This window comes from Copidosoma floridanum, unplaced genomic scaffold (assembly GCF_036245765.1).
Source record: "Copidosoma floridanum isolate Cflo_tuat_1 unplaced genomic scaffold, Cflo_Japanese_pri ptg000030l, whole genome shotgun sequence".
Lineage (NCBI taxonomy): Eukaryota > Metazoa > Arthropoda > Insecta > Hymenoptera > Encyrtidae > Copidosoma > Copidosoma floridanum.
Window position 1 is genome coordinate 34,646,513 of NW_028321907.1, and position 14,410 is coordinate 34,660,922.

Here is a 14,410-nt window from a genome sequence, read left to right on the forward strand (position 1 = left end):
GCCGGTATGCCATCTGGTCTTTAGGCTTTTCCGTTTTGAAGCGATCCAGCTGCTATTTCAGTTCCTTCTGAGTGAATAAAGGTACATCCTCTATGAGCTCCAAGTCTGCTCGATCCTCGAGTTCTGCATGAGTCAGAAATAGCGTATCCACGATATGCCTCATGGTATCAACGTCTTTGTTTGGAGTTGGTGCCAGTTTTCCCAGTTTCCCCATCACTATCTGGCATGATCTGCCCCAAGGATCGTTATTTATTTCCTGGTACAGAATCTGCCAGCACTGCTTTTTGCTGTTCTTACTAGCAGCTCACCTCGTTTTTCTTGTAAGCTGGTACTCAGCGTACCTTTGTCCAGCTTATTATTATCATTATCACCATCATTATTATGATAACTATAATTTATCTCATTTTTATTTTTATTATTTATTCTTTTATCATTAATACTACCAATATTATCTTAAACTTTAGTATCACTCTCTTTGTTATTAGCTTTTTGAAATACATTGTCCACCACCATTACCAGCATTCTATTCTCGTTAACATTAACGTTATCTGTACCATTGTACCACACATTATTTTATTATCATCATTTTTTATATCATCAACACTTTTTTCTCTATTGTTATTTTCTTTATTGTTATTATGTTGATTGGCTTACTATAAATACATTAGCTCCATATTTGAATTTCATGCTCATTTTATAAATAATCAGTTATTAATTTCACAGGTATCTGCATACGACATGGATAATGATCTGGAGAATCAAATTGTATATCATATTGTGGATGGAAATCAAGATAATGCTTTTATCATAACTCCACCATACAGTGGAATTGTACGTACTAATATTGTTCTCGATAGAGAAATAAAAGAAGAATATTATCTAACTGTTATTGCTACTGATAAAGGTGATCCACCATTAACAGGAACTTCTTATATAACTGTGCAAGTTGTTGATATTAACGATAATCAGCCTACATTTCCAGAATTAGATGTAATTACAATTTTCGAAGGTAAAAAGTTTTATTTTATTTATCATCATTTTTATTTATCAGCTTAAATGATATTGTCTCTTTTATCTGGTTGAATTTTAGTTTTCAGCCATGAAAGTATGTAAACATGAGATAGACTTTATCTTTGCCATTTGATATTGTATATTTCAGCATTAACTTTACAACTTTACTGTTTATTGCTTTCTCAGTGAGAACATTTATATTTTTGTTTTAAGCGAAAAAGCCTTCAAACAATATCGTGTTTGCCTGAGTTTTTAATGTTTGTGTAACTTATTTTTTATTTCTGACATATAAGGGTTACATGTAAAGGTGATGTATCAACATGGAAGCCTGGATCCAAATACGTATACTGTCGTCTCTTTCGTTTTTTGCATATATCTTGGTGATCTAGTCAATGAGTACAGTAGCATTACTAAATATTTGATGTTAAATAGTTCAATGTGACAATTGTTTTTAACTGCATTTCGTGGATAAATGTATCTTTCTGCACGCAGATATTTTTAACGTTCTTGCAAGCAGATCTAATGCTTTATAATCACGTTGCCCATCATATCAACAGCAAATTAATTAAATAAGTTCTTATGATAAAGCAGATAGTTTAAGCTATTAGTTCTTCATATCAGCCTATAAGTGTATAATTACATGCAAGAAACAGTTTTGTTTGGAAGATTGTGAAGTAATATATCATTGGAATATCCACTTTCTTTGAAAACAAACATAAAAATATATTGGAATGAGTCATATAACCAGTAAAAATCAGAAACTTGCTCCAATCACCTATGTCTACACCTATGTCTACCATATGAAACAATGTCTTTAGAATCATTTTCTTTATCAACTATAAGTGCAAGAATTTTATTGTTCCTAAAAGCATTGTATTGTTCTCAATGCTCAACAACAGAGGCTTGGTTAGCATAAATGATTAATTTCAAGTTTGCAAGTTTCTCTACCATTCCAAATTCATAATTAAATTTTTATTTATTATAAGAGGATTGCAACCATGCATTATTTATTGTAATCCTTCCATAAAGTTTTTTTAAAAACATCATCTAACTAAATTAAACCTTATGTTGCTTAAGAAATGAATTAAGTTTACTGAGTAGAGAATTTTTGAGTGTTATACACTTTATTTAAAATATTTTAAGTTTATTAGTATCAAATGATTTTTTTTATTCTCGATATTTCTTGGAATATAATTATTCTTGTTCAAAAAGTTTTTTGTTGGAATCCATGCAGTTTTAGTCTTATAATAAGCTGTAAAAAAGTAAAAAAAAGTACGATGATGATAAAAAGTTTAGTGTGTTGCTTAACCCCAAGAATAGTTGTCCAACCACTTACACTTCTTACGTTATAAAATGGAAAAAGAGATATTCGTTAAAAATGTAAGGACTTAAAACTAACTTGAAGTTTTTCTAGCTATCAGAAAATATTACGACTACCAGAGCAACAAGGTCCGAGACCCTTCTTTGTCTGTTTTTTAGTGCTACTATAAATACAAGTACATATTACTTTACCTATTTAAATGACTGAAAGATTTAAGTAATCAATGTTAGGGTTATAATGGAAAGCTTATCTGTCACTAAATAAATTATTCATAAGCTGATTCTGATGCTGGCCTTCTTAAGTCTGTTGGTGGACAAATCGCTGGCAGAATTAGTTGTATAATATATATGCAATAAAACATTCAAAAGTAGTCAACAAAATTGTATTGTTCACGAGGTATGATTTTGACGTTGCTGTTTCAATCTGGATAAATATTTTGCATTTATTTCTCGACTCTTAAGACTGTAAATATTTCAAGCATTCTAAGTAATCCTTAGTAAGATAGTTTAATGTAAGATAGCTCTAAAATCGATCAGTAAGCTGAACTCTTTCTTGAATCACGTTTCTAGCCAAATTTCTGGACATTTTAGGGTGGTCTTCTCTGGCCTACTGTTCTAGTACCAGACTGGCTGGGAGAAAAGCCACGATACTTAAAAATGTTGATGCTAGTTATTGTGCTCTTTACTAGCGTCTCCTGGAGTTATGCCGTAGACGTTGGCGTTGAAAGCACTTTTTTTGGTGAAACTTTGTCATTACAATAATAAAAGGTGTCACTTGCCTGTTAAAGAATGTCCCATTTGAAAAAGGTTGTTTCTTCTTTATAGCTTTGCTATTAGGTTAACCAAGCACAGACTTCAGAGAAGATCAGTGATTCTTGATTGAAAAGCTCTATTCTTGACGTACTGCTAGTAAATGACTGTCATAATTATTCTCAACAAATGTTATTACTAGACTTAGTGACCTCAATTCTAGGTGATTTTGATAAATTCTGATGCCACCTAGCAGTTTCTATTGAACTAAAACATGAAGCTAGCATCTTTTTACAAACTATAACGGTTATTTGTCAGTATGTAAAAAAAAATTTTAAAAACATTGTAAAAATTATCTAAAAACTATTATAAATCAGTATGCGAAATTCTAGCAAAATTGATTGCATGGTTTTCGTGGTTAGTGTTACTTCATCACACATACTTGAATATGTTATCATGATTTGTAGATTGAATCGTATTTCTCTTATTGTTTTTAATAAAAAATCTAAATTTGATTGCAAACACTGACAAAAAGCATAAATGTAATGAACTAATCCTGATTTTACAGTATTACTCAGATAGATTATATATCTTTCAGACTTTTTACTAAAGAATTTGGCCCATTGCTAAATACCAGGAGATTGACACAATTTTTTTTAATTCATACATTGCGGTGGTAAGAAATCGTACAAATTATTAGAAAAATAATAAAAAACATTAAAAATCAAATATTATCAAGAATAAATACACTTGATTTTAAATATTGCTTCCAACAGTAAACAAAATGTGCGAAACAAAAACATAATTGGAAATCTGTTTATACTTTCATCAACTAATGTCAGCAGATGACGTTACATGCAAAAACATCATCCAAATGTAATGGGTCTAACATAAAATGTAGTAAACCAGATTTTTTTGTAACTGTAACATGCAATCTCAAATAAAACGAGTCTAAAAGTATTTTCAAAAATTCCTGAAAAATGATACACAAAATAGCACCGAAAGATAATTTTATCAAAAATTACAGTTTGTTTTAGAGGACGCAACAAAAAGTAACATTTTTGATGTAGTTATTTTGTATACACACTATACAGCTTAAAAGCAGAGGTTTGACACATGCGTTCATTTTCAAAACGTTACATCCTGGTGAGAAATTATTAAATGTATAAAATGTTAATGTTTTTTAAATCTGTTGAAATATCTTCCAAAGAGAAAGTTTTGAAAGTATCAGTTAGAAAACACATTTTACATGCTCCTTATATTAAGAATGATCCATGCCAAGAAACAAAGGAAGAGCTTTGTAAAGAAAAATTTCTAAAACTATTTGAAATTTAAATGATTTTGAAAATAAAAAAGTTATCTTAAATGAAAGAGACTGAGTATTGTCTCCGATTGCATTACGCACAAAATAAGAAATTCTAAAAACAAAGTTTTTGTAAATATTTTTTATATTGTATCGTTTAATTTTCCATTAACTAAATATGAGTACTATATAAATGATGAGCACCGTGCAGTTGTACAAAGTACGAAATACATATATGATTGTATTTTTAGTGGAAGTGATAGTACATTTCTTTTTTTTTTTAAGAAAATACAAGTCGGAATATTCATGATAAATTGACAAAATATTTTTTTCCGTAAGACTTTATTTCTGAGTTCAATGCTTACTCTATTGTGTAATTAAGCCATGAAAAACTAACTTTATTATTTTAAGTACAAAAAGTCCCACTCTAAAATTGTCTTTTTTATTTTTAAATCATAAAATACTATGATGGTTGAGATTACGAAAACTTTTAATGTGTAGTTGAAGGCACACAGTGACTAATTTATTTTTTTATCAAAAAAATAGAGAAACATTTTGTCAAAGTAACCAAATTGAAAAAATCCACAAATAATTCTAACACTGTCTACTGCTAAGTTTAAATTAAATAAAGTCAATGATTAAAAAAAACAATAGCAAGTATGGTAAAATTTCTAAACATTACATTGATGCTGTCAAAATTGTAAGAACAATCATAAGTACACAAGAAAGAGTACTATTATAAGTAAATTAGTGTTAAAATAAGACACTTTGGGTTTCATGGAATTCCTAACACATTTTTAGTTACTATAAAAATTTTCAAAAAACTTTCATAAGTATAAGTTTAATAGAGGACGATAACTAAATTGATAAAATTTTTTTAAAAGTAGTTACTAATACATGTATTCTAATTAAAAATATTTTTTATAACAGCTCATTCACTGAATTGTCACTTTCCTCCTGAACGTAAAATTTTTTGGTCATTTTAATGCCGCTATTGATAATATCTATTTTTGTGGCATGCTTATAAAATACATCGATTAGCTTTGCAATTTCGTCATTTTTGATTACTTTTATGAACTTACTTTTGCCCAGTTTGTAAAAACAGAAGGTAGTATAGCAACCTGAAAATCCATAAGGGAAATAAATATAGTGACTCAAATTCGCGTGCACAAAACTAGTTTGGTTAAAGATCCACGGAGTAGCACTCCCTTTATTTGATTTAACTAGATATATATTGTCTATAGGTGACATGTGCATCAATAATACCAGAGAATATGTGTCTTTTCTAATGATTACTACGTTATTTTTAAGTGTTAATAGTTTGATGGATGTTTATACTATAAGAAAATCAGCGTTCTCCTCTGCAATCACCGTCTCACATTCGATTTTATGAAAGCTTGAACACAAAAACCTTATTAGACGTCGCTTATTATTTTCGTTTGCTAAAAAATTTTTCAGTGCAATTATTATCAGAGTGTGTAGTTCAAAATTAATCTCGGGGCTACCAACTTACTTAATTCCGTGCAATTCTTCAGCACTTTTAGTTGATGAAATAGCAGTCTTGGGATAGCAACCGAAAACAATAGGACACTTAACGGGCCAAGAATTTCGAGATACATAGCTTACATATTTTTTAATAATAACGGTCTAGTTCATACTCCATAGACAGCGATGACGTAGAAATCCGCCATCGATAACGTATATCGTATTATCAGTTGGTATGAAATCAAGTTTCTCAAAGTTGCAGTAAAATTAGGTTTTTGCTGCTTTTCTCATGTCACCCTCGTCAAACAGCGTCATGGCAAACAAAGTACTTACTTAAACCACGCGTATTTACTTATGTCCTCCTGCGAGTTAATTAATGTGCATATGTGTTAGAAAATTAGTGAAGAGCTTATGGTAACTATTCTATTGTTACGTCGAAGACGGCGCGGCGTAGGAGTAAATTTTGTATTTAGGCCGAAGCTCTCCCTCAATAGCCTGGGGACACGACAGCAAGGGTAAGAACAGGGTAAATGATTATAGAATGGTTAGCTAGCTACTTGGCCATCGGTCTTTACCCCCACGGCACGTAACTGGCCATTTATTTGGGAATGGTTAGTTGGTTCCTTTTTAGTAGTCTATAGTCGTTGATTGCCGGTATTTTACCAGCAACGCACGACATATATTTTTAAAAATTGGATTGGCTAAATAAGAGCTAGCTGTTTGGCCGTCGGCATTTACACCAAGCGGCACACAACTTGATTTTTACTTAGGGGCTAGTTGCTTGGCCATCGGCAATTGCACAGACTGGCACGCAGCTTAGCGGTACTTGATTTTTTTTAAATAGAGGCTAGTTGTTTGACCATCGGCATTTGCACCAACCGGCACACAACTTAGCGTTGTTTTCTTTAAAATATTTTGCGAATTAAAATTTTCCTTTCACCACCTGCTTGGTCATTAATATCCGGATTGAACAGCACGAAATAGTGGGTTTTACGCAAAAAGAAAAACATGTATAAGATGTATAAGAATTTAGTTTAAAAAATATGATTACTTACTTTTTTTAAAAATAAGAAAAAAGGGGGGGTACAAGTGGCTCTCGAGGCCAGATCTGGGTGGTTGGATATAATTTAAATCGAAATTGTGGACCGGATTCTCCAGGTCACAAATAGACTTTGACCGGATTCTCCAGGTCGTGTATTCTAGTCTGGCTACTGCTTTCGGTGTTTTACCAAGCTGGCCTGACCATTGAATGCATCGACCGGGTTCTCCAGGTCGTATGCCTTTAGTCTGGCTACTGCTTTAGGTATACACTTAAGCTGACCTGACTATTGAACGAATTTTTTAAGACTGAGCTGCTCGTGAAGGAGGCCATGAGCTTATATAGCTGAAGATCTTGCCTCCTTATCACTGCCACTATGGCCAGAGACGACGAGATGCACATAAGTTCTTAGAATTAGTCTGCATCATCTCGTGGCAGGGAGAGGGAAAGATTTCCTATACGCTTTCCGTCTTCCTTTACATATGCTGTTTTAATTTTAGGGTGACTCTTACTTGCTAAAGAATATAGTATGGTAACGATACTGATCCTAGTGGTTGCTTATTGAAATTAGGTTGTATTACAGTTCACATTATTTTTCGGCTTGGCGTCTCTGGGTATTGTAAGTGTTAGGGAAAGAAAGTAGTAGAAGTGTAGTATGCTGTTGTCAAGTCTCGTTCCATGAACGCTGGCCGATGTGTGGATCAACATCCTGGCTTGAGCGTCGGCTTATTTACGATTGGTTAAGACACAGAAGAGAAAAAGGATAGAAAACAATTATTAAGTTTCATCAGGCGATGTCAACGCATAAGGAGGGAGGGAAATGTAGACTAGTTCTTCTTTGTCTTACTTGGTCTCTCTTTATACGTGTGTCACGAAGCCTTAGCTTCGGTACTTGGTATATGTGTGAGTGTATGTCATTTAGGTTGATACAAAAACGCGGCTTCACGAGGAGGATAAGAAGAGGAGGAAAGAAAAAAAAGGTACGTTGAGCGCAGCCTCAATGTAACACTATCATCGACTTTTACTAAAGATGAAACTACCATAAGTAAGTGAATTTTATTTTTTCTTTGAAATTTAATGATTTTAAAATCTTTGCTTAGCATGTTACTCAAGGAATTCACGCGAACATCAAAGGCTTTGTGACAGTTCAAGTTTTCTCCACCGATGACACTGGTACTAATGGAGCACACTTGATCGTTTACTACAAACAGATCATGAGTGTTAAGATATTCAAAAATATTTTGCCTATCGGCTATGTCACACGAAAATCTAGTCAATCATGAATCAACGTGTTGCTCCAATGACTCAAATGTCACCCCACAGAAAGACTTAATTTTACTAGTTACTTTTAAAAGAACAACCATTGTTAACACCCATTTACAAAGAACGCTGTCAAATATTTCTTGGCGTGTTACTCCTTCTGTGTCCTGAAATTATTTCATTGACAACTATTCAATGATATGTCTGACCATACCAGGTACCTGTTCAGAACTTGTCATCACGCTTTATCCTAAAGTAGCCGTGTTTCGTGAATTTTTTATACTCGAAAACACTCATGATCTCTTTAAGCTTATACATGTCTTGGAAATAGAGATGAGCACAAGTAACATAATTTCTTTGCCCCGTTGCATGGAAAAAGGGCAACATGCTTTCGCATAGTTTTAAGATAGTGATTCCAATTTTCCGTGCGTTTAGCGTCTATAAAATTCTTTACTATTTGCACTAAATTAAAAAACAAAGTCCACAGCTGTGCTGTCAGTCAGTTGCTTTTTAATGCCTCCAGTTTTTCATCAAATTCCTTTTTAATACTTTGAAATGCAGCACTACTTATAAGAGTGGAGTCAATGGTACGGCTTACATCTTCGAACGTTATGTGTAAAACTGCTATTTCTTTGGGAGTCAAGTTCAAATTACTCATAATTTTCTGGGCTAACGTGCTGTGAACCAAAAGGTGTGCACAAACGGCTCTTAAGAAAACGTGTCCAGTAAGCATTATGTCTGACAAATTATCAGCGTAAACGAGCGTGAGGCACTCTTTTAATGCACTACCACCCATAATACTCCGTATTGAGTCAAGGAAGGACATTAGTGTGTGGAAACCTCCAAATCGCAGTATAATTTAACTTAAGTCAGAAGTTCGACCCATGCAGGCTAGAATTTCACGAGCTTATAAACAGAACAGTTGGTCAAACATTACAAATGCGCGCATCTGTTTGTTGGCTTCGCATTTTTTATCTGCTTCCAGCAATACAGTCAAAATCGTAATATTATTTCTGGGAGGTGAATTACCAAACGGTAGTGGAATAACTTAACTTTTGTCAAAGGCGCGTCTTGTAGTAAACTGTTTGTGAAATCCATTCCATCCATGGGTTTTGTCTGGAGTTGAATTTATCGCGTGGAACCACAGAAAATTTTTAGAACCAACAGACACTCTTTTGGGAAATTATTATGTACATTCAGGTCTTCTACTGCAAGATTACATAGCCCTTTCATATTTTTTTTCTCAAAGCTGTGCAGCGGAATGAACTCAAATTTACCGATTTCCGCCACCAGAGTTACTTTATGTAGCCTGCTCAATTTATCCTGTGGTATACACATAATACCGCCCATTGCATGAAATGTTTTCAGCCCATCTAAACTGTCGGTATTGTGATCCACATTATCGAAAACGAACTGTATGTATGAGGAATCAAAGTTGTACGATTGCGGTTCGTGTAAGACGGAAGCCTTGAATCACATAGTTTCATCGTAAGTTCCGCAAACCAATGTTCGACAATGATGTCATAAAATTTTGTGAACCATATTTTCTGTGAAGCATAGTAGACAGTCCTAAAAGTACCGGTGATAAGAGCGAACGGGGTCGTACAAAGGCTATCAAGCAGTGAGTGAACATAGTGCAGCTATTCGTCCATGACACACCAGACTGTTTCCCAATTTTGACGAGTGTGTCCAAAAAAATTTTAAATATTAGTGGTATGCATCTGTTGGTGTCTCTTAAAAATCTGTCCAAGACCTCGTACCCTGAAGTATTATACAACCAGAACCGTATATCTTTATAATCTATTTTTGTGGTGGCTTGCACTATTCGAATATTTTCTTTATCTGCACTGTCAGACCAAGTCATATACCAATCTTCTGTCAAAATTTTTTCGGAAAATTTTGAAAACAAATTCTAAAATTATTTTTGATTTTAAATGTCCTAATATCTTCTTGAAACCTTCTTATAACTTTTGTTTTATAAAATGCAGATTAATTGCTTTGTCTCCCTTGTAGTCGTTTAAAATGCTTTTCAGCAAAAACAGATAATCATTAGTTTCATTTGTAATGGTATTAACTACAAAACGGACAGCATTGATAATATCGTTGCTAATAGACTGGCTAAAACGGGTCTAGGTCTTGGTGTTTTTTTCTTTTAATATATTTATCATATTAATTTGCGAAAGATGGACTGCTAACCAAACGAACTTGTAAATACATCGACGGTTTTTTTCCGTAAGTTTTAATGTAATTGTCAGACACATTATTAGCTTGAAATAAACATGACGCAGAGTAATTAAAACTGCAGTCTTCCGTAGATTATTGCTTTTCAATCTGTTTTTTTTTTTTTAGAAAAAGCAAGAAATTTTTTTATACTTGCTGGGGAATTATTTGTACGATGTCAAGTGCTGTGAACTGTTGTGGAAGTTATACATCGTAATCTATAATGCTTCCCATCTTTCCTCTGTATGCTTGACTGTAGAAGTGTCTTTAAACCCCAAGACTGCATAAGCGAAGGCGCTTTAGTAGGCAATATATTTCTGTCGCATAATATGCACTTCACCATGGGCACTTCTTTATATCTATTGAGCACTAAAATACAACACGTAGAAAATATTACCAGCTGTAGAATGCGTGATAAACATATGATTATGGTATAAACAATATTACAATTAATATAGTTGCGAAAATTATTACTTACGATAAAAGTACGTAACTTAGAAGATTGTGATTTTGCGGTAATGCCCCAAAATTGACTGTAGGTCGTTGAAAGCGATGGCTATCATAAAGTTACTGTACTAGCTGAAAGTAATAACAAATACAATTCTCTGTTGTTCATCAAAAACATATCGATACGCATATTTTTAAATCGTTGGATAAAACTTATTTGTTTGGAAATTATTACGTTTATAAACACACGTGCATCAACATATCTGCTAACGCACGAATATACACATGCCCTTTTCCCATATACATCTCGATGTATATAATACTATTTCCAAGGGTCACTATTGAATGTACCTACACAACCGTGAAATACGTCACAGCATTCAAATATTTAGAGAATATTAGCGTTAGAATGCCGTACAATTGTATAAATATTGCACTTTTATGAAGTAGCAAACTAAATTTAATTATCATTGAGATGTGCTAAAAAAAGTAAAGTGTACAAGAAGCAAGTTTAAAAAGGTGAAATTGATGTATATGTTTGTAAATAAACATGCATCTGTATGTAATATGTAACAACATGCAAGCAGTTATAATAAACGTAAATATTTATTACTGTACTCACCAAAAACATATAAACTACAAACCAGAATCGTTAAATTGTTTAACGCCTGCGTTGCAGTATAATCCACGATTTACCTCAGCACTCCCAGTTTTATGAGCGCAAGCGCAGTTCACAACTCTGTGCGGCATCCAACAAATTTAAGACGTCAACTATCTCTAATTGTTTGAGAAATAACGCAAACTTTAAAAACTTAAAATCGTACTTGTGTCATATTTTATTGAAACATTTCTTATATTCTATACGTGGCTAGTTATTAAAAATAATTTGATGTAATCAAAATAATTACTTTAATAAGCAATTTACTTTAAGGTAATTGACAGTAGTGAAATCACATAGTACTGCCTGTAAACAACAGCAGATAACAGAGAACACAACAAAGGAGGTGATCGCGCATTTATTTAACTATGAAAAAAGTCCAGTTATTAATATTTTTTCGAGGTACCCCATTTAAAAAAAAAATGTCAAACTTCGTTCAGTATCTGCCCAGTCATCATATTTTTTAAATCGTTTGGCCAATTTGAAAGTACGCATTCACTTTTCATCGAAGCCTGGCTGCAGCAAAAAAAAGGCTTCCCCCACCATCTGGCCCTTCTCCTCGTTTGGCTCGCATCAGAGCCTGATGACACAAAAATGAATTATTTTCAAACGCGTCTTTCAAAGGCTTATCAAAATCATAAAGATTGCAAACGAGTATTGTGGTGTAGAGAAACATCTAAAGGATAAATATCAAGTTGCAAAATTGAAATTAGACCGTTTTTCACGTTTTCTCCTCTGTTTTTACAACACACCTTTTTTCATATGTTTAAAAATTGGAGAAAAACTTACAAAAAAATTTTCCACCAAATTTTAACCACTGTAAGGTATCAATACCTACAATATAAGCCCTGAAAGGAGTTCCTAGGACCTAATGAAGCCATGTAATTAAATGTCAGAAAATGGCCAGTTTCGGCGGTTTATGTTTTTTTTTGCAAAAAGTTGTGGACCTACTTAGACTTATAGAAGCTTTTTTTATTGAATCCATTAAGCTTTACCGTACACTATGGTGATAAATGTTAATACTAAGCTATTTTCAGTATTTTTCTCCAAATTATTACGTTTGAAAAGTAGGCAGGAGAACTTTTGTGACAGATTCATCCATTTTGCCCCTGCTACTGTGAATTTTTTATTTTTGATATCCTTTTTTAAGAAAATGCACGGCAGATATAGCACTATCACTGAGAACTTCTACAGCTAGAAACACCTTTTCATCCTCGTTTAAAAAGTTGACGTGCTTGTTTTCAATTTTGCAAGCACAATGCATGCCTTCTCTATACTAAAAATCATTCAGATTTTGAAAAATATGGCTTAAAATTAATTTTATTCATGAAATCAAATGCTACTTTTAATACTGTTTATGTATTCTAATTTGATTTCCTACCATTAAAAGTAACGCTGATAACAGTGACTTCATTCTCGTCAAACCAAATGGGTTTCGAAAAAATAAGTTTCTTTAGACCGGTTAAAAGGTTTATAAAATAATAGGCTACTGGAGTTGCATAGTTTATATTAATACTAACAAGCATAAATCTTGAGGCTTTCCTCACTTGCTTTCTTTAATCTTCACAGCCAACTTCTTCCAACTAACATCGTAATTTGACAAAATCCTATTCACGTGAATTTTTACAATAAAATGTCTATTTTTTAAATATTGATCTCATCTGAGGTAAGATTGAAATTAAATACTAGTCTCTTCCATTTTACAACTTAATTGTCAACCAGTGTTAATACATAATAAATGATTTTAATGTAAATTTCCGGCTTGTAATTCTTAGAACAATCCCATTACTTTTAAGTTTTAACGCAAGGCAGGCACTTTCAACAACTGTGCCTAGCCATTCCGTAAGTGGCAGTGTTTTTGCCAAATTTTTTAAACGAACTAAAAAGGAGTCATGATTTTTTTCTTTGATTCTTAAAATCAACTTCTCTCAGTCTTCAGGTAAGCCCTTAAAAAAAAAAAAGAAAAAAAAAATTCTTATTAATTCAACCTGTTCTGCAAACAACATTTTATTTGTAGAGATGTAAATACAGTCACCGTGAAACAGCAACCTTCATCGTATTTTACTGCTGCTTTGCCTATAAATATAGAAGGAGTGGTTTTTATCAAACGTAGGTATACTTGTAAGTAATTGTTAGTTTGCGTTACAGGAATTTCTATTGGAACTCTCATTCTGGCTGGTATTTTTTTAACACGATTTTGACCAAAAGTTACTCCTGTAGACTTGAAATGTTGAGGAGTTAGCAGTGTTTACAAATTTTTTTTATTTATGCCAATATTATCTAGAATTTTGTGAAAATTTTCTTGTTAATTCATATATTCTGTCGTTGTATCGAGCAATTCAAGGCCACGTTCTTCGTCACTTGTTGTTGCAATTCTTGCTATAAATGGAATGGGATTTATAGGTCTTCTTCTCAGTGTCAAGGCTCTTATGTAACAACAAAGCTTGGCTCTTTCTTTAGTTAGAAACAAATTTCCTAATATTCCTGACTCACTTGAAAGAATTTTTGTGATTGGACGTGAAAAACGTGATTTTTATCGTATGTGTTTAACGGTATGGTTCCTAATGTTATGATATTTGGAGAAGTTAATCCGATGAGGGAAGTTCTTGTATCAGTGTTTATAATAATATTCGGTAGTAATGAAGATATTTTTATGGTATTGACGTCAGCTCCTATGTCTGTGATAAATATGTCTTCACTTTTGTTTAGTTGTGAAATTTTCAGTCTTACTGTGAACGTAGTGCTAATGTTTCTTTCAACGGACACCCGGGTGATAGTACAAATTGGTTCGTTAGTGGACGCTGATTTAGGTTCTGGCTTTCCGCTGAGTCTGAGTGACAAGCACAGTTGCTATTTAAATGATAGCTTAGTTTAAAAGAACTTGGTCAGAAATTTGGATTATTGAAAGAGTTTGACC

General features: G+C 33.0%; 1 protein-coding gene across 1 annotated transcript in view; it reads left to right on the plus strand.

Annotated features, from left to right (window-relative positions):
- LOC106644003 (protein dachsous-like) overlaps positions 1-14,410 on the plus strand; it is a 443,369-nt gene that overhangs the window by 210,892 nt on the left and 218,067 nt on the right. The window contains exon 3 of the mRNA XM_089596931.1: positions 724-1,009. Coding sequence (XP_089453057.1) covers positions 724-1,009 — 286 coding nt within the window. The remainder of the gene's footprint in view (positions 1-723; positions 1,010-14,410) is intronic.